Source organism: Macaca nemestrina, chromosome 14, assembly GCF_043159975.1.
Source record: "Macaca nemestrina isolate mMacNem1 chromosome 14, mMacNem.hap1, whole genome shotgun sequence".
In the NCBI taxonomy this organism is placed as follows: Eukaryota; Metazoa; Chordata; class Mammalia; order Primates; family Cercopithecidae; genus Macaca; species Macaca nemestrina.
In genome coordinates this window covers 91,337,578-91,357,363 of record NC_092138.1, presented here as the reverse complement: position 1 = coordinate 91,357,363, position 19,786 = coordinate 91,337,578, and the positions used below count along the sequence as shown (strand labels likewise).

Genomic DNA, 19,786 nt, shown 5'->3' with positions numbered 1-19,786 from the left:
TATATGTCTACTTTGAAGATATCTGGCCCCATTTCCTTCCTCCTCCTGCTCCACTGAGCTAAGAGAACAGCTTAGAATTAATATTTAAATTTTGTTCTCTTTTAGACTGATTGAGGAGTTGAAGCTGTCTTTGAAGAGCAAAGAAGCTTTAATTCAGTGCCTTAAAGAGGAGAAATCTCAGATGGCATCTCCTGATGAGAATGTGTCATCTGGAGAGCTCCGAGGACTTTGTGCTGCTCCAAGGGAAGAAAAGGAGAGAGAAACTGAGGTGAGGCGACGGGACATGAAGAGGGGACTTTAATTAGCCAACCAGACTCCTCTGTGGGAGATGGAATGTGCATTCAGGCCTCATGGTTCATACACAGCCTGCTTCTAAATATGAGACCATTGTCAGCTGAGGAGTGGGCAGAAACTGCCTTTGTCAGGGGCCCTGACGTTCTTTTTCCTTTTCAGCCTCCTGTTCCTATAAAGAGTTGCTTAAAAAAAAACCAGCCCCTACCTGCTTGCCTCTGTTTTACCATGTGTTGATTTGTTGTTACCTGGGGACTTTATTTTCATCCTTTGGGTTTTCTTAGGATACAGTTGTGGTGCGTTGTTTTCCATCTTGCCTCTTGGTTAGAAGTAGGTGTGAGGCCAACTTTGGTCTGCAACTTGAGAGGTAGGGTGGGAAGGGGACTAACTTGTATCGGGCTTGGCAGCATGGGAGGGGTTCAGTATACCACCTCGTTCAATCCTCCCAGCCACCTGGCGAGGTAGTGCTCATGGTCTCCTTGTCAAGTTTAGAAACAGGCTCAGAGGAGTTGTTACATTTTTCCAGGTTCCAAGAGATGGGTTACTAGTAGCTGACCCCAAAGCCTCCCTGGACTCCTGCCCCCGCCCTAGGCGGCCTCCCCAGCAAGCTCTTTTGAAGAGGTTGGGCAGGCCAGGGAAGTGGAGGTAGGTCTTAGTCTAGGCCTTCCATTCTTGTTGGACCAAGAGTAGCTGCTGCATGTGGTATATTCACATTGGGGATGTTCTGGTTGTTCACAGAAAGTCTTGGTTTCTTCATGGAGCGGGGCCTGTGTTCCTACCACAGCAGTGAATGCGGTAGCCTTGCCAGTTCATTTTCATCTGTAATCCACAGTTGTTTCCTGCCCCTCCTCTTAACTCTCTTTCCCACTTCCGCGGCACGGCCCTCTAGTAGGCCTTCATCTTGTTCAGCAGCACCGTGGTTTACTCTCTGTGGGGCTGGTGATCAACCAGGGTAGGTTGTTGTCTTCACATTTTTCTTCATTCAAATCAGGTGGGGTTTTGGGTGGGGCGGAGAGAGGGAGGGGACACTTGTTTTAATGAGTTCCACAGTAGTGGGGGAAAGTGAGTAAGCGACAAGGACGTGCTCATTCTCATTGTTCTGGAGAAGCTGTTGGATTGCAGTGCCTTCTTGACACCAATTAATGCCTTTTCTTAGGCTGCACAAATGGAGCATCAGAAGGAGAGAAACAGCTTTGAAGAGAGGATCCAGGTATGTTGATATGGTTTTAAAAAATGTATTGAAGATTTAGTCTATTCTTGCCTCTTGTTTTATTGAGTGCAACAGATAATTCTGTGTCACAGTAGCTGTCATTCATTGAATGCTACTGTATGACAGTCGAGCATAAGGTACTCTAGAAAGGGTTTCTTAATCTTTGCAGTAACTCTGTGAAGTAGGCATTCCCATTTTACAGATGTGGTACCTGAGGCCCAGAGAGGTGAGGTCACTTGCTTAAGAGCACATAGCTAGGAAGAGGTAGAGCGAAGATTTGGACCTGCCCATGTGCCATGGTTCCTCTGTCACAGCAGGAGGCATTTGTGGAGTGCCTGCCAGCTTAGAAAGTGCTTTCACATCCATTATCCCGTTTGATCCTCACAACAGCCCGGAAGGGAGGCGGTGGTGATTATCTTTAGAAATGAACTCAGACTATAAATGTATAGTTCAGTCTCCATCAAAAGGAATGAAATTAATGATCTGTTATTTCCCCCAAATAACCTGGTATGGTTTCAAAGACTCTGAGTGACTGTATTCAAATTCCAGAAGGCATTGGAATCCTTCCCATAGGAATAGCTGTCATCGTCTTAACTGATTTGATCCCCTTCCCTTCACCCAGCCCTGTTGCCGGGAGCGGTAACACAGTAACTTGGAGTTGATGCCACTATGTTCAGCTCCACTTGGAAACATTAATCACAGGTTGACAGGAATAAGATAGAATAACTGCATTTGAGTGTGCTCTTAAAGATATATTTACAGTGCATTTTGGTTGGAACACATCAACTTAGTGAATCTTTTTCTAATCTAATTTAGGCACTTGAGGAGGACCTGAGAGAGAAGGAAAGAGAAATTGCTACAGAGAAGAAAAATAGTTTAAAGAGGGATAAAGCCATTCAGGGTTTAACCATGGCATTAAAATCAAAGGAAAAAAAGGTATGTCTGATACATTTGAAGTAAGATTTTTCTTTATTAGCTTCTATGACTGGCCTGTCCTACCCTGAATTTTTAGCTTTAGATAAAAAGTTTATAAGAGAGATGAGATAGTATAGAAAGTGGGGAAATAATCCTCTAGTCAACCGGGAATTCTTTTGGAGTGTCTAATCCAGTGCTGTTCAATAGAAATATAATATGAGTTACATATGTGATTTAAAACTTTATAGTGGCCTCATTAAAAGAAGTAAAAAGAAACAAGTGAAATTAATTTTAATTATATATATTTATCCTTCCAAACATAATCATTTCAACATGTAATCAATAAAAGTAATGAGATAGTCAACACTTTTTTTTCAGAACTGTTTGAAGTCTAGATATGTTTACAACACACCCTCAAATCAATCTAACCACATTTCACATGCCAAGAGCCACATGTGGCCAGTGACTGCCGCATTGGACAATGCAGGTCTAATCTTTTGAAGGATAACAGAAGAGTGAGATAAAGGAGTTTTGGGAGGCAAAGCCATGACTGTGAGTTGGTTAAAGAGCTACCTGAATGTTGCCTTTGTGATCCAAGGTGGTAGCTGATGGTTCTGTGCTGTTTTCTTGTCCTTACTATGGCAATCTGTTGTGTCCTAGTAACTATGCAAGGAACAGACACAGAGAAGAAAACCCAGCTCTGCTTGCAAGTTATTGGGGAAGAAAGAGTGATGAGGGTTGTGATTGAGGGAAGTGTAGGGAGCTGGGGAGGCAGAGGGAAGGGGTCCTGATCCAGATTAGGTGTGGATGTCCAGTGTGTGGAGCAGTGCTTAGAGGAGGAGGTGCCTGAGCTGCATCTTAAAGGATCAGTAGGAGTTAGTTGGGAAGGAAGGCAGACAGGGGGAGAACACTGGTCAAGGCGTTTAGTTAGGAGAGACCCCATATGCACCACAGACAGTTTGGAGTTGTCAGAGCACAAAGTGTAAAACTTAAAGGAGGCGAGAGAAGAAGGTGAAGCTTTTTCAAGTGGCCAACCAGTGGGGGTTGGGGAAACTAATCATACTGAGCTGCTTGAGTGGTACTGAAGGCCACTGAAAACTCTTAAGCACATTTTCATTTTGGAGAGGTCTCTGGCTCTATCTGGAGAGTGAATTGCAGGAGGGAGAGGATAGAGGCTGGGAGACCAGTAGCCTCGGTGAGAGCCAAGAAAGGCAGAATTAGAGCAGTGGCCACAGCAAGTAGGAATGGACGGGAAGGGGCTTATTTAAGAAATAAGATTCGAAGTAATTAGAAATAAGGTTGGGAAAATTTGAGGATTAGATGTAGGACTTCAGAGAAGCATAGTGAAGGATGACTTCAGGTGTCTGGCTTGCATGACTAGAGGTATGGTGGTGCCATTGACTCAGCTCAAAGTGTGGATAATGGAGGTTGATAGCAAGATCTGGGACAGTGGTAGATGTGATGAATCTGTTTAGAAAGTGCTGACTTTGAGGAGCCCGTACACCATCCAGATGAGATGTCCAGGAGGCAGATAATGTGCATGCCTAAAGTTTGGAGAGTGCTCAATCCTAAAGAGGTCAATCTAGGAATCCCTTGTGTACAGGTATGAGTTAAGATTCTGAGAGTTGACCTACTTACCTAAGGAGAGTATAGAATGGGAAAGAAGAAGATTGGTGATGGGACTGCAGAGGACATCAGAATTTCAGGGATAGGGAGAGGAACGCACAAAGGAGACAGAAGGAATGGTTGCAGAAGTAGGAAACTGACCAGGAAACTGGTGGTGTTGCTAAGCAGTTTGAATGATCACCAGTGTCAGGTGCAGCAGAGATTTGCCTGCTAGTAATAGTAGTCCTGGTGGGCATGGTGGCTTATGCCTTTTAGGATCGCTTGAGGCCAGGAATTTGAGACCAGCCTGGGCAATAAGGTGAGACTGTGTCTCTAATAAAACTACAAAAAAGTAGCTGGATTTGGTGGTGTTCACCTGTGGTCCCAGCTACTTAGGAGGCTGAGGTGGGAGGCTTGCTTGAGTACGGGAAGTTGAGGCTGCAGTGAGCTGTGATTGGCCACTGCACTCTAGCCTAGGTGACAGAGCAAGACCCTGTCTCAAACACACACACACACACACACACACACACACACACACACACACACACACACAAAAGTAGTCAACATTGTATCACTTTTGGGGAGTTCTAGGCCCAACTGGGACCAGAAGCCTTCAAGTATGTCAGGACACTGGTGTCGGAGCTGCTCTGGGTGCTGGCAAAGTCCAGGGTGTGGCCACGGTGGTTCATGGCCAACTCTGGGGTGTAGGAGAAAGTCACTGGAGGATGAGGAATTTGGGGAATACCCAGGCTAGGTTGTTGGGCAGGTCATTTATAGGGATAGTAATAATAGTAACAGTATGACCAAGGCATTATGTTAGCACCAATGCACATTACCTCGTTTAACCCTAATAACACAATAGCTGGGTGAGTGGTGATACCCTCATTTTACAGTTGAGGAAATGGAGTCTCCAAGATGTTGAGTACCTTGCCTGAAGTTATCCAGCTAGTAAACGGCTAAACTGGAAATCCCACTTGGATCTTTTCTGATTACAAAGCCCTTGATTATAAGCACGACACAATTGAGCAGGAAAAGCGTGTGGGCTGTACAGAGAGGAGAGCCCAGTTAGATACTTGGCTGGTATTCGTTATATTTCCCCAGGTTGAAGAACTTAACTCTGAAATTGAAAAGCTCAGTGCTGCCTTTGCTAAAGCCAGAGAGGCCCTGCAGAAAGCACAGACCCAGGAATTCCAGGTAAGTGTTCACTTGGCGTAAGTGGCTGTCTCTTTGATCCTGACCCCTGGTGAGGTGAGGACTTTGCAGCTGAAAGAACTTGGAAGATTTTAATAAGGAAAACTGTGGGTGGTCTTTAGTGATAGAATTCGCTCAGTCTAATTAAAGGGAAATTCTCTACCAGATTTGGGAGATTTTCTAGCCCCCTCCTCAATATGGTAATGATAAATACCTCCACAGTTAGGAGTGCTAAGTGTGCTCTGTGCTAAGTAATAATGCAAGATATGTGGATTATCTCATTTAATCTTCACCACCCTATGGGGAAGGTAATCATCATCCCTCTTGTGTTTGTACTTTTTTTTTTTTTTTTTTTGAGAAGGTGTATCACTCTGTCGCCCAGGCTGGAGTGCAGTGGCCGGATCTCAGCTCACTGCAAGCTCCGCCTCCCGGGTTTAGGCCATTCTCCTGCCTCAGCCTCTGGAGTAGCTGGGACTACAGGCGCCCGCCACCACACCTGGCTAGTTTTTTGTATTTTTTTAGTAGAGACGGGGTTTCACCATGTTAGCCAGGATGGTCTCGATCTCCTGACCTCGTGATCCGCCCATCTCGGCCTCCCAAAGTGCTGGGATTACAGGCTTGAGCCACCTCGCCCGGCCCTTTTTTTTTTTTTAAAAAAAACAGAGTCTCTCTCTGTCGCTGCGGCTTGAGTGCAGTGACGCAATCTCTGCTCACCGCAACCTCTGCCTCCTGGGTTCAGGCAGTTTTCCTGCATCAGCATCCTGAGTAGCTGGCATTACAGCCCACCACCATGCCTGGCTAATTTTTGTATTTTTACTCGAGCCTGGGTTTCACCATGTTGGCCAGGCTGGTAGCGAACTCCTAACCTCAAGTGATCCGCCTGCCTTGGCCTTCCAAAGTGCTGGAATTACAGGAGTTAACCACTGCGCCCAACCATATTTGTGAGGTTTTGAGACTCAGGAGGGTGTGCAGCTTATTCACTGTCACACAGTTAGCAAGTGGCAGAGCCAAGATTTTAGTGTAGTAATTGCTAATAATAGCAAGAGACATTTATTGAACACATACTATGTGCCAAGGCCTGCTAAGTGCGCTCCATAGATTATCTCAGTTATTTGCACAGCAGCTCTATGAAGTAAGTATGATTAATATCCTTTTTTTTTTTTTTTTTTTTTAAACTGCTGAGGAAATCCAAGTTAGTTTCTAGTAACTTGCTCAGGGTCCCAAAACTGGTAAGTAATAGAGCTAGGATTTGACTCCAGAGCCAATCTGACTCCAAAGGCTGTGCTTTTACTGTCATCCCATATCTCCCTTACCTGGCTGCTTTGGTCCCAGCTGCTCTTTTCCAGACCTTGATGTTTTTGACCTGCCTTTTCTCTCCTCCCTCCGTCCCCACAATGTTGTACTACAAGGACTCCTGCTGGTCAGCCCCTCTTTCTTCCTATTTTTAATTTCATGTTTTAAATTATTTTAACATGTTTCTTCTCATGTTTCTAGTTTTCCTACACAGCTTATACCTATCACTAATAACTTAATAAATCAATAAAGTTTCATCATCAAAGTAAGTCCATACTGCCTAAAGCTTCCTCCTTCCACCCCTTGCACTGATGTTGCTTTTGGTTGTAATGTAGAAGTTAGAAGTTAAATCTGATTTAAGACTGATTCCCAAAATTCATATCCCATGCCTTATCTTTTGCAGAGCTTTGATTCACAGTAAGAATAATTGAAGTAATTTGGCTTAAATCATGGTACGCTAGGAACATAGACAAATCTTCGCTTTTGGAATCTCAGACTTGCCTTCGCTCACCATTTTGACAGTGGTTGATGAAATGGAGCTAAGATTACACTTTAGACTGTTTCTCTTTTTCCTTGCCTAGAAAATAACAAGCTTCAGAAGCTGAATTCTTAGGGAAATTATGTTTCCCATTGCTTGGGAAAAAATCTGTTGGCTGCTGATAGCCAGAGAGAGCGGTATAAACATTGTGATATTTTACTGGTTATGACGGGCCTTAAAGGAAAGAAAGGAATCTTATAAATTTAAATGTTACCCAGATTTATTACATACATTTAACTTAATAACCCCTGTCTTAGTCAAAAGACTCTAAGAATGAGTTTTGAGGTCTTACAATGTACAGTATTGGTCGGGTTTCTTATCTTGCAGCCCACAGAGATCAGGAACTGTTGTAACTCCTCAGGTTATACATGTCAGGTTGGCTCTTCAGAGAACCCTCATTTAATCTTTGCCCAAGGAGGTAGCAGATTTACAAATCAGCGAGTTTTTGCAGGACTTGAACTCAAGTCTGTCTTCAAAGCCTATGTTCTTTCCACTCCTCTGATTGTGTGTGAGTAAATGCACACAATACACCTATGTTGGCTCTCTCATTGTGAGGCATACGTAGTTTGAATGGTGCACAGATACATGTAAATGCATTTTTTCCCTCATGTATTGGGATCTTTTTGGGATATCATGATTTGAGCCAATTGCAGCATGAGTTAAATAGCCAGCGTTCACAGGGTTGGCATCAAGCCTGACACTGAAGCAGCAGCAGGTGATATTTAAACTCTTGAAGTGATTGCCAAAGTTCAGAAGTACAGAGGTGTGAATTCTAGTCACTGGTATCACTGTGAAGGTAATAGTGTGGGCTGGCTGCTGCTACCTCCATACTCATTTAAAAAAAAACTTTCAAATTGGAAACGGTATCCTCCCAGCTATTAAAGTAAAAATGCACATTGTAGGAAATTTATAAAATACTTAAAGTAGTAGTGAGAGGTTGATAGAAATCATCAGTAAACTCACCTCTTGCCTTGACTCTGTGCCTCGACTCTAATGCATATTTGTACATATATACATATACACTTTAAAAAATTAAATAGGATCATAATATGTATTTTGTTCCATGACCATTTTTTAAAATTTAACATTCTTGCCATGGCAGTATATACAGACCTACCAAGTCTTTTCTTTTTTAATTTTTATTTTGAGATAATTGTAGATTTACATGTACATTCTTTGTACCCTCTACCCAGTTCTCCCAAAGGCAACATCTTGCATAATTGTGATGTAATATCAGGACATTGACATTAGTGCAGTCCTTTGACCTTATTCAGATTTTTAGCAATTGACATGCATTCATTTGTTTATGTGTGGGGGTGTGTGCTGTTTAGCTTTGTGCTACTCAATCTTTTTAAACAACTGAGTATAGTCCATTATATGGAGGTAACATTTTTACTGGGAAGAATGTGGAGTGGGACATGGATTTGAACCTTGACTCTGCTCTTGCAGAGAGCAAGTAGTAGTAGTACAGTCTCTGTATTAGTACATTCTCATGCTGCTAATAAAGACATACCCGAGACTGGGAATTTACAAAGAAAAAGAGGTTTAATGGACTCCTCTATATAGCTGAGGAGGCCTCATAATCATGGTGGAAGGCGAAGGAGGAGCAAAGACACATGTTACGTGGCACAGGCAAGAGAGCATGTGCAGGGGAACTGCCCTTTATAAAACCATCAGAACTTGTGAGACTTATTCACTATCATGAGAACAGCATGGGAAGAACCTGCCCCCATGATTCAGTTACCTCCCACCAGGTCCCTCCCATGACGTGGGGATTATGGGAGCTACAATTCAGGATGAGGTTGGGGTGGAGACACAGCCAAACCATATCACTAACTCTAACCTTGGGCAAGATATTTGAGCTCTTCCAGCCTGTTTGTGCATTGTAAAATCTACATAATCACCCAAGGTTTAAAGGTTTAAATAAGAAAGTGTACCTGGGCACAGTAAATGTTGTTAGCTCACCCTTAAATTAGGTCGTATTTGGACAAAAACAGAGTACTTTGGTCTGTTTTTCAAATTCTTGGTTAATAGTGTTATTATATATAGCTTTTGGTTTGTGGAACCTCTCTATTATTTTTTGATTGGGAATGAAAGATAATGGAGTAGGTAAAGGAAAAGTAGAGCTAGATTTATTTATGTTGTACCCACTGAAATGGCAATTTATGTATCATATGCTATATGAGATATATATTATATGAGATATATGATATGTGAGAGATATATGAGACATCTCATATGAGATATATCACATGATACATATCATATGATACACCTCAAATGAGATGTATCGTGATATATCTCATATTGTGATATATGATAGATCTCATATATATCTGATATATGATATATATTATGTATATATATATTTTTTTCAGACGGAATTTTGCTCTGTCACCCAGACTGGAGTGCAGTGGTGCAATCTTGGCTTACTGCAACCTCTGCCTTCTGGGTTCAAGCAATTCTCCGGTCTCAGGCTCCTGAGTAGCTGGGACTACAGGCGCACGCCACCATGCCTGGATAATTTTTGTATTTTTAGTAGAGATGGGCGTTTCACCATATTAGTCAGCCTGGTCTCGAACTCCTGACTTCAGGTGATCCACCTGCTTCAGCCTCCCAAAGTGCTAGGATTACAGGCGTGAGCCACAGCACCCAGACTGTATATCATGTTTAATCTTCACAAGAAGAAAATAGAGACTATTCCTCCCAAAGTGTTGGGATTACAGGCAGTGAGCCACTGTGCCTGGCCAAGGATGTGTTTCTTGATATGAGTGTATTCAGTTTGTGAACATTTGTTCAGCTGTACACGGATGATTTGTGCACCTTTCTGTATATATGCTATATTTAGTGGAATGCTGGTAAACCAGCTTTCAGAAAAAAAAGAAGGAAAAAATAATAATTAAAAAAAAAGAGGCCATTACTTCCCATTTCACAGATGTGCATATGTTTGATAATCATATGTATTTTCTTTAACTGTGTATTAATGAAATACCACATACTCTTGACTTGTTTTGACCATGGACTTTGCTGAAATTGCAGTCTCTCAGGCTGGCCATTGAACTAGCATGCTGACCACTTTTTTTTTTTTTCTCCAAATGAATCTGAGTTTGAGCCACTCTGATGTGGATGAACATTGGAAGTGCTTAGATTTATCTCTGCTTTTTGTCAGCCTAAATAACAGAATCTCTCGAAGAGAAAATGACACTTATTCAGGAATAGGACATGGCAGTGGGAATACATGTACCATAGCTATGTGCATGTTCAGGGAGATTAAGGAAGCAAAGATTTTTAAAGAAAAATGACAATTACATGATTGTATTGAGATACTTATCCTTGGCTACAAAGATCAATAACAAGGATGACACCAGTCCTAGGTTGGATAGGCAGTTGCTGGGCAGATGTCCTTGCAGAAATATTTTTTTGTGTAGGATTGCAGTGGCCCTTGTGCAAGGTTGTGGTTTTTACAGAGTCTTTTGTGGTAGTTTTTGTTCTGAGGCATTTATGCCTGAGTAATCTGTTTTCATATACCCGAATCTATTTGTCAAGGTTGTTTTTTATTTTTATTTGATTTTTTATTTTTTTAAACACAAATAACTCCATTTTGATTCTGACAACTTTCACATTTTCAAATGAAGGTCTTCATTTTCTACCATTTAAAAATGACTTAAATTGTTTTTTAAACCATTATTAAAGTAACATGCTCACTTACCTTAAAACATTTGAAAACACAGAGTTGTGAAGAAAAAAAATTAACTATAGTCCCACGCAACTAAAGACAGTCACTGTGAAAATTTGTGCTTTTCTTTCTTTCTTTTTTGAGACGGAGTCTCGCTTTGTCACCCAGACTGGAGTGCAGTGGCATGATCTTGGCTCACCACAACTTCTACCTCCCGGGTTCATGCAGTTCTCTGCCTCAGCCTTCACAAGTAGCTGGGACTACAGGCACCCACCATCACGCTCGGCTAATTTTTGTATTTTTAGTAGAGACGGGGTTTCACCATGTTGGCCAGGCTGGTCTTGAACTCTTTACCTCATGATCCACCTGCCCCGGCCTCCCAAAGTGCTGGGATTACAGGCGTGAACCACGGTGCCCGGCTGAAAATTTGTGCTTTTTTTCCTGGTCCTTTAAGAAAATACTTCTTTCATACAGCAGTAGACTTTTCTTCCTTAACATCCACATCATAAGAAATATTATCTTGAGTTGCTTTGGTTTCTGAATGTTGTCTATGTTAATCTTTTTCTTTTCTTTTTTTCCCCTAAGGCGAAAAAGAGCCCAGGTTTCTTGGTTTGTTTCATGAGGTATGAAAATTAGCTCATCTTTCCTCTCTGCCTTCTCTTCTAGGGGTCTGAAAACTATGAGGCTGCTCTATCAGGAAAGGAAGCCCTTTTGGCTGAGCTGCGCTCACAAAACCTCACCAAGAGTGCAGAGAACCACAGACTGCGTAGAAGCATTAAGAAGATCACCCAGGAGCTGAGTGACTTGCAGCAGGAGAGGGAGAGACTGGAGAAGGACCTGGAGGAAGCCCATCGAGAGAAGAGCAGAGGAGATTGCACCATCCGTGTGAGTACCGCCTTGCCCTTCTCACACAGTGGACAGTGCTTTGTGGGGCCATGTGGCTGTGTCTGGTTGTAGGGTGGTGTTCAGTACAGAAGACTAAAGAAAATACTTTACTTATTATCTCACTACCTAGAAATGACCAGCTTCATTTGATCTATTTGGTATTTCAGTCCTTTTATTCTCTCTCTCTCTCTCTCTCTCTCTCTCTCACTCTCACTCTCACTCTCTCTCACTCTCAGTCTCTCTCTCTCACACACACACACACACACACACACACACACAGAGTTGTTATCAAATTGAAAATACAGTTTTGTATCGTGCTTTTTTAAGTTTAATGTTCTCTGTCTGGTTTGTTGCCATGTAATGAATGTTCTTCAAAAACAATTTTTTTGTGCCAGCATAATATTTCATCACTTGGATGTATGACAATTTATTTAACTAGTTCTTTTTTGAACGGCGTTTAGATGATTTTACTTTTTTTTTTTTTTTTGCCTTATGACTTCTGCAGCAAACATCCTTGTACATAAATATTTATCTGCTGATTCTTCCGTTGTTGTTTTTTTTGAGATAGGGTCTCACTCTGTTTCCTGGGCTGTTCTTGAACTCCTGGGCTCAAGTGATCCTCCCACCTCAGTTTCCTGAGTAGCTGGGATTATAGGCACATGCCACCATGCCCACCTCACCAATTATTCCTGATAGAGGTATAATAACTGGGCCAAAGAGTATGAATTTTTAAAGGACTGTTGTATAGATAAATTCAAATTGTTCTACAGAAAGATTATACCAGGTTTCTCTAGGTGATCTTTTTTATGACTGTACTCTATTTAGCATTGGGTATTAGCATTTAAAAATCCTCTCTGAATTTGGTAAGCTTATTAAATTTCAATTATGCTTAAACTTAAATATTCTGTGTCTTTTAATTTAATCCCTCCTGAGAACATAGCCTTGGTTCAATCAGGTAAGATGGGGGTCTGGGTCTGAGTGATCATTGCCATGCAAGTTAATTGAATTGTCTGCCTGAGATCCTGGGCCAGGCAGTCATTAGAGTAGAGGACTCAAAAGAGTACCAGTGGTTAGCTCTATGGTGCCTGCTGCTGATGGCACCAGGATCCAGAGGTTGAAATCCCAATGTTAACACTGAAGAAAGAATTGAAATGCAAATGTTTGTATATTTTAATAAAATTTTAACAAACATTAATGGGTCCATAAAGGAAATCTGGAAAAATTAGAAAATGGTAGCCATAATTCCACTACCCTAGCAAAGTAACTCTGTACTGCCATTCAGTCCTGGTGCACCTGGGCTCTTGGTCTAATCAGATTCTAAATACCATTCTGTCTTTGATCACTTAGTCTATCATAGGCACCATCTCATGGTGTAGGCTCCAGAACGATCATGTTGAATGCTGATGCATACTCTTTCACTGAATAGATTTCACATGATTTACTTAATAATCTCCTTTGTTGGACATTTTGGCTATTTAAATAATGCCACAATGAACGTCTTTCGACATAAGGGTATTTTCTCTTGAAATCCCTAGGATAGATCCTGAGGAGTGAGATTACTGGGTCAGATAGTGCCTATATGTATATATATGTAAATACATATTTTTTGAGACAGAGTTTCACACTGTTGCCTAGACGGGAGTGCGGTGGCATGCTCATAACTCACTGCAGCCTCAAACTCCTGGGCTCAAGGGATCCTACTGCCTCACCCTCCTGTGTAGCTGGGACTTCTGGTGAATGCCACCATGCCCAGCTAATTTAATTTTTGTTTTTTGTGGAGACAGGGTCTGGCTGTGTTGCCCAGGCTGGTCTCAAATTCCTGGTCTCCAGTGATCTTTGCATCTTGGCCTCTGAAAGTGCCGGGATTACAGGTGTAAGACACTGCACCCGGCCAATATTTTATTCTGGTTGGTTAATCATGTTGCCAAATTATTTGTCCAAAAGGCTGGCCCATTTTATGCTGCCACCAGCAATGTTAGAGTGCAGTAGTATATTGCGTGTTATTAAAAGACCTGTTTCTCATATTTATTCAGTGTTATTGAACACACAATGTATCTGGTTTAGATACTGATGGAATTACAATACGTAACTCCTGAAAGTTTTCTTTTTCTAAGGGAGGTGAAAATGCTATACAAGACAAAACGCAAAACAATTTAAAATCCACAGCTAATTAATATAACCTATACTCAGTGCAAAAGATCGTGTGTGAAGCGGTAGTCAAGGAAATCTTCTAGGAGGGGCTGACACTTGAGAATGAGAGGGGTCAGATTTGAGTAGTGTGACTTTATGTAGATGAGGTAAAGAAAAGGCTGGCCAGAGGGTCCATTTATACAGCTGCATGTTTCATAATCAATTCTTATATCCTTCACTATTAGATGACAATTTTTTTAGTTTAAAACAGTTATCCCCTGTCCCCTACTGCTATTATAATGTTTGTGTGGTAAAATTTGGAAGGCCGAGGATGAGGGGATGACACACACACACACGCACACACACACACACACACTCTCTCTCTCTCTCATAGATAATGTATAATATGTAGTTTTTTATATCATAACTTAGTCTTTGTAATCATTTGAGATGGCTGTATAATATCAAGCATATATACTGTAATTTCCTTAGGCATACCTCTGTTGTTAGACATTATTTGTTGGTTTTGTAATTTACTTATTCATGTAAACTCTGGTGTTTCTAGAAGAATTTTGGGCTGCTGTGGATAAAAAGATGTATTAATGCATAACATGTATACGTCTTCATATGGAGGTATTTGGCAAGGAATGGAAGGGGACTGTGATGGCAATAGGGCAGGGATTGGGGTGAGTATACTGTCGGTAGGACTTTCTTGTGAGTGATAGAAACCTAGCTTGAACTAAGTTTGGCAGAAAGGGAACTTGATTGCCTTGTGTAACTAAACTGCTGGAAGGACAGGGGCACTGGAAAACTGCCAAGACCAGACTCACTCTCTGAGAGCTGGCTTCTTTTTTTGCATCCATACTCCAGTTCCAAGAAGTTGGACTCATTGCCAGCCATGTTGGGATCACATCTTCCCAATTTATTGCAGAAGAAGAAGAAGGACTCCCACACTTTGCTGCCCTGGCTGGTTTCTTGTCAGGATGGCCAGATGGGTGATGTACTGAGAACCCCAATTTGGGTCACATGTTCATTGTGCCTTGGCAGAAGGGTATGTGTGTGTGTGTGTGTGTATAACATCATTGGCAGCCTCCCCTAGAACCACATGTTTGGAAGGGGATGAGCAGGTACCCAGAGAAAGTGGTATTTTGTTTCAAGGCACTGGGCAGACCAAAAGTAGCTGTATACTCTAAATGCTTTCCTCAGGTGAGCATGCCGGTGACTCAGGCTTCCTGGCATCTCATCATGACTACCTTTATACATCAAGTTACATACATGTTTCCAACAAGATGATTTGGCCACGGTTTCCTTCTTTTTGTATAGATATTGCATCACAGTCGTATCTCTAGTTAACTTTTTTATAGTCTAAGAATTTGATGTGTGCATCTCACATGACTGTTTTACACCAGGTCTTGGGAGTACTGGCTTACTCAGAGTCTGAGGAAACATGGTGGGGTGGTGCCTTTGCCTTATGGCGCTAGGATAAATGCACAGGTGGAGCATAACACACTAGCCTTGCATAACTTCCCAGCTTGTTTCTGGTAACTAGGCTCCTTATTTAACTGGAGTGCCTCCCACTCACCAGCTGCTACAGGTGTTGCTTTTGGATTGAAACAGAAAAACCTAGACCTTTTGTGATGTTTCTGTCCTGGCAAAAGAAAGGAATCCATTCATACATTCAGCAACGTTGAACACTTTGTGCAAGTCCTCTACCAGACAAGGAGAAAATACCATAATAGAGACATGAACAAACTACCACAGGAGCACAGAGAAAGGAAGTGGCTTGCAGGAGCAGGGAAGGCTCCTGGGGAAAGTAACTTTTGAACTGGTTCTGAAGTTTGAGCTAGAGGTTAATAGATAGGCAAGGGAGAGGAGGGTTTTGTATAGAAGGCAAAGGTTTAGAGGTTGGAGAGGGTATGGTGATTTTGGGGAAGAAGAGTTTGGGGCCGCAGTGAAGGGTGGTTCCTGTAGGGATGTGTCAGGAGATGAACCTGAGAGATGTTGGCTTGTGGAGAGCCTTGGATGCAGAGTCTGGGCACCTGGATTTGAGGTGTAGGCAAGGGGCCCCGGGCGGAGTAGGGGTTGGGTATGCCAGTCAGAGGACTGACAGCATCAGATTTGCAGTTTAGAAAGACTAGTCTGAGGGATGTCTAGAGGATGGATTGCTGAGGGAAAGCCAGGAAACAAGAGGAGAAAAGGCTTTTCCTTAACACATAAGTCAGGCTCTGAGAGGTCAGGGTTATGGGGGAAAAGAAAAGGAACCTGTTTCTTTGTAATGGGGATGCTCAGCTGTGGCTTGTAGGGCTTGATTTGGTGCATATTCAATGCTTCATCCATGAGGACTCTAGGATGTTCACCTTTGGGTCCCTTTCATGTTTACTCAAACTTTGCTGCATCCCACAGGTAGGATAAAGAAAACATTGATAAGAACAACATCCAAAACACAGGTCTTGTTCTCAATTCACGTTCAGCTCAACCCTCATTGTCTCTTTGGTTGCTATTCAGAGTGGTAGAAATAAAGCAGGTATGATCCTCAGGGGTAGATTGTACTTTACAGTTTATAAAGATTGCCTGTGTGCCCACGTGATGCTCCCAGCCTTGGGTTTGGGCGTAGAAAATGTTTTTCCCATTTTACAGATTAATCTGTGCCTCAGAATTTACATTGCTCGGTCATCGTTACATAGATGGTGATATGTATGTGACATGGATTCAGGTCTATGGACTCTATCTAATTTCAGGACTTTGCTAAGATACTACACTGTTGCTATGCCAAACCATCAGTAATTATGTTGAGAATACTGTGCTTTTGGCAGAAAGGAAGATTGGTATATTTTCAGCTTTTCAACAGACCAGAATAATACATTCTCAAGAACACCCAACTTGAAGTATTCTGGCTAATTGAAGCTGTAAACATTGTAATTTGTTCCTTTTGTGTTTCAAAAATACTTGCAGAGGTTTATAGAAAGTCATAAGATTAAATGAAATTAAAAATAAAGGCTTTAGGGTCAAGGAAAAATAAGAGTGACTGGCAAAATGGAACCAGAATGAGTATTTTAATTAATTCATTTGAGACAGGGTCTTACTCTGTCACTCAGGCTGTTGTGTAGTGGCATGATCCTAGCTCATAGCCTAAACCTTCAGGCTCAAGTAATCCTCCTGTCTCAGCCTCGAGGAGATAGGACTATAGACATGCACTACCACACCTGGCTAATTTGTTACATTTTTGTAGAGAAAGGGTTTTGCTATGTTGCCCAGACTGGTCTTGAATTCCTGGCCTCAGGCAATCCTTCTACCTCAGCCTCCCGAAGTGTTAGGATTATAGGTGTGAGCCACTGCGCCTGACCCAGAGTGAGTATATAAAAATGCACACTGTGGCTGGGCACAGTGGCTCATGCCTGTAATCCCAGCACTTTGGGAGGCCGAGGTGGGTGGATCGCCTGAGGTGAGGAGTTCAAGACCAGCCTGGTCAACATGATGAAACCCTATCTCTACTAAAAATAAAAAATTAGCTGGGTGTGGTGGCACCCAGCTACTTGGGTAGTCCCAGCTACTTGGGAGGCTGAGGCAGGAGAATCGCTTGAACCTGGGAGGCAGAGGTTTCATTGGGCCAAGATCGTGCCACTGCACTCCAGTCTGGGTGACAGAGGGAGACTCTATCTCAGGAAAAAAAAAAAGTACATGTTGTGATATCCTTCACAGTGCTAAAGAGGGGGACTTATAATTCAACTGGTAGTTCCTGGCAGGGAAAGCAAAAAGAGAAAATCAGTTACAAGGTCTCCAGTGTCTGTAAGAGGAACATGTCAAGTGAAAGGACGGCTTTTGCTGGCACTGAGGCCCAAGGAAAGAATTGCCTCTGGTGGGCTATTATAAAGAGTACTTTGAGCAGTTTATAGCGTCTTCAACAATACCCCATTCAACAAAAGCTATTCTGCATGGGGCAGATCAATGTTATCCAAGTCAGTAAGTTTGTAAGTAGGTTTTCTGGGACTATATCTAGCTGTTTCCCATTATTCTCTTTTTTTGGACAAGAACTACAAAATCAGTTGGAAATGCTGCAGCTCTGTTTTACAGATGAGCCCTGACCTAAAGCCTATATACAGGATCCAGATCAAGCAGTCCTGGTTTTTGTAGCATTCCTTGAATTTTGATGGTAAGCCAATCATTACTCTTGGATGTGATCAAACCATCCTTTGCTCATGCCAACAACATTTATTGCCAGTCTCATTGTGCCTGTTCTTTAGCATTTTGTAGGGAGGCAATTTTTTACTGAAAATTCAGCTTGGTTCAGAGGCTTATGAATTCAGTGTCTGGTTGTGCATGAACACTGAGAAGTTGAGCCCCGAGAGTCAGTTCTCCATGTTTGTTTGTTTTAATTGCCTGTGATTGCAGTGACCTAGTGCCAGTTGACTCAGCATGTGTTGTAATTTGCAGTTTTTTGTTTATTCAATACAAATTTATGGAGTACTTGTAACAATATTGTTAGGCTCTGGTGAATACAAGCTTTGGTTTTTACTTTGGGAATCTTATTTACAATGAAGAAGGTCAAAAAGTGAGGATCACAGATAGATCCCCTGTATTGTAGTATACCTCCTTGCTGCCAAAGGGGCCCGTATCCCTTCAAGGAAATTCAGGAGACCTTTGCAAAAACAAACAAAAAACCTGTTGTTTCCAAGTCTATGCCCCAGCTGTGATGTTTAAAGTGGCCTACTCTTGAGGTTAGTAACAGGGATGCTGCTTGGATCCTCACATCTTTGCCTTCATTTGATACATTGTCAGAGCCAGAGACCTGGGCTCTCCTTTTAGTGTGTGTGAGTGTGCACACGTGCATGAATGTGTGTGTTTGGTGAAGGGTGAGAGAAATCTTTATTTTAGGTGCACTCTCTCTGGTTCAGGTACTTGGTATTCTACTCAGGGTGGGTGCAGGAGAGAAGCAAGCTAAGGTTTTTTTCTTCTCCTTTATAAGCAACATATATTAGACATTGGCTTAGTTGTATTCCCCAGACTGTTTCAGAATGCTTTCATCTGTTATGAGACCTGTCATCTGCTACCCTGACAAGTGTGTGCTTCAGTACCTGGGCACTTAGCTCTGTGGGGATGCATTTGCTGGCTAAAGCCCAAAAATCTCATTAAAGTTGTACCTGTCACCCAGCTGGCTAATCCCATGTGCTTTGACAGGAGTGGGTTTAATTTCAGGGTAGTTCAGCCTGAACCTCCCAGTTCTCACATGTGCTCATTGATGGATATCTCCAAATGAGATCGTGACAGCATTTAGAACACCTTTTGGTAAATCAGAATCAAAACATGGCATTTGGAGACAGTGTCTCTACAGGCTGGTTGGTTAGGGCTAAGACCACAGACCTGAGATAGTATGTTTTTTACTAAGGGCCAAAGCTCTCCTCTTGCCCTAAATATATATATATGTGTATGTGTGTGTATATATATATATGAATTAGGTGTGAAGATTTTGAGTTGGTATCTTTATAGAATAATGTGCAGTTTAAATGACCTATGTTGGAAGAAGTACTATCTTTGCAAATTCCAGTTTCTTATGAGAGAGGCTGAAGGCAGAAACACTGGAGTCAAACTGGTTTGGAGTCCTGGCTCCATTACTTACTAGTTGTTGAACTGTGAACCAGCAAATTTGCCTCTTTGAAGCATAGTATGCCCATTTCTTATCAGAGTGATAGTGGTTAGTTGTTAGGTTTATCTGAGAGAGGGAGTGACACTTAGCATAATACTTGACACATCATAAATGAGCAATAATTGGTAGCTATTTTGATGATGATGCCTTGGCCTGGGGCACTAGAAACTTAGCAATTTCAGTGGCCATCTTTGGAACAGCGGAAAATAGTTCTCAACTTGGGTTGCAATCTCAGCTTCACTTACAAGTGCTTAACTTCTAAGCCAACAGCTTAAACTTGCTAAACTTATGTTCACTCCCCTAAAATGGGGTTGATTATATCTATTTTAGGATTAAACAAATGAATAGTAAAATGTAACGTGTGAGAAAATGCCTACCATGGTTCCTGGCACAGAGAAGTTGATGCTCAGT

At 42.0% G+C, this 19,786-nt stretch overlaps 1 protein-coding gene across 4 annotated transcripts in view; it reads left to right on the top strand.

Annotated features, from left to right (window-relative positions):
• Positions 1 to 19,786, top strand: part of LOC105487136 (CDK5 regulatory subunit associated protein 2) — a 191,185-nt gene that overhangs the window by 49,094 nt on the left and 122,305 nt on the right. For all 4 annotated transcript variants that reach the window (XM_071078251.1, XM_011750442.2, XM_011750445.2 and 1 more), the window contains exons 8-12: positions 106 to 268; positions 1,448 to 1,501; positions 2,318 to 2,437; positions 5,123 to 5,215; positions 11,386 to 11,604. In XM_071078251.1, coding sequence (XP_070934352.1) covers positions 106 to 268; positions 1,448 to 1,501; positions 2,318 to 2,437; positions 5,123 to 5,215; positions 11,386 to 11,604 — 649 coding nt within the window. The remainder of the gene's footprint in view (positions 1 to 105; positions 269 to 1,447; positions 1,502 to 2,317; positions 2,438 to 5,122; positions 5,216 to 11,385; positions 11,605 to 19,786) is intronic.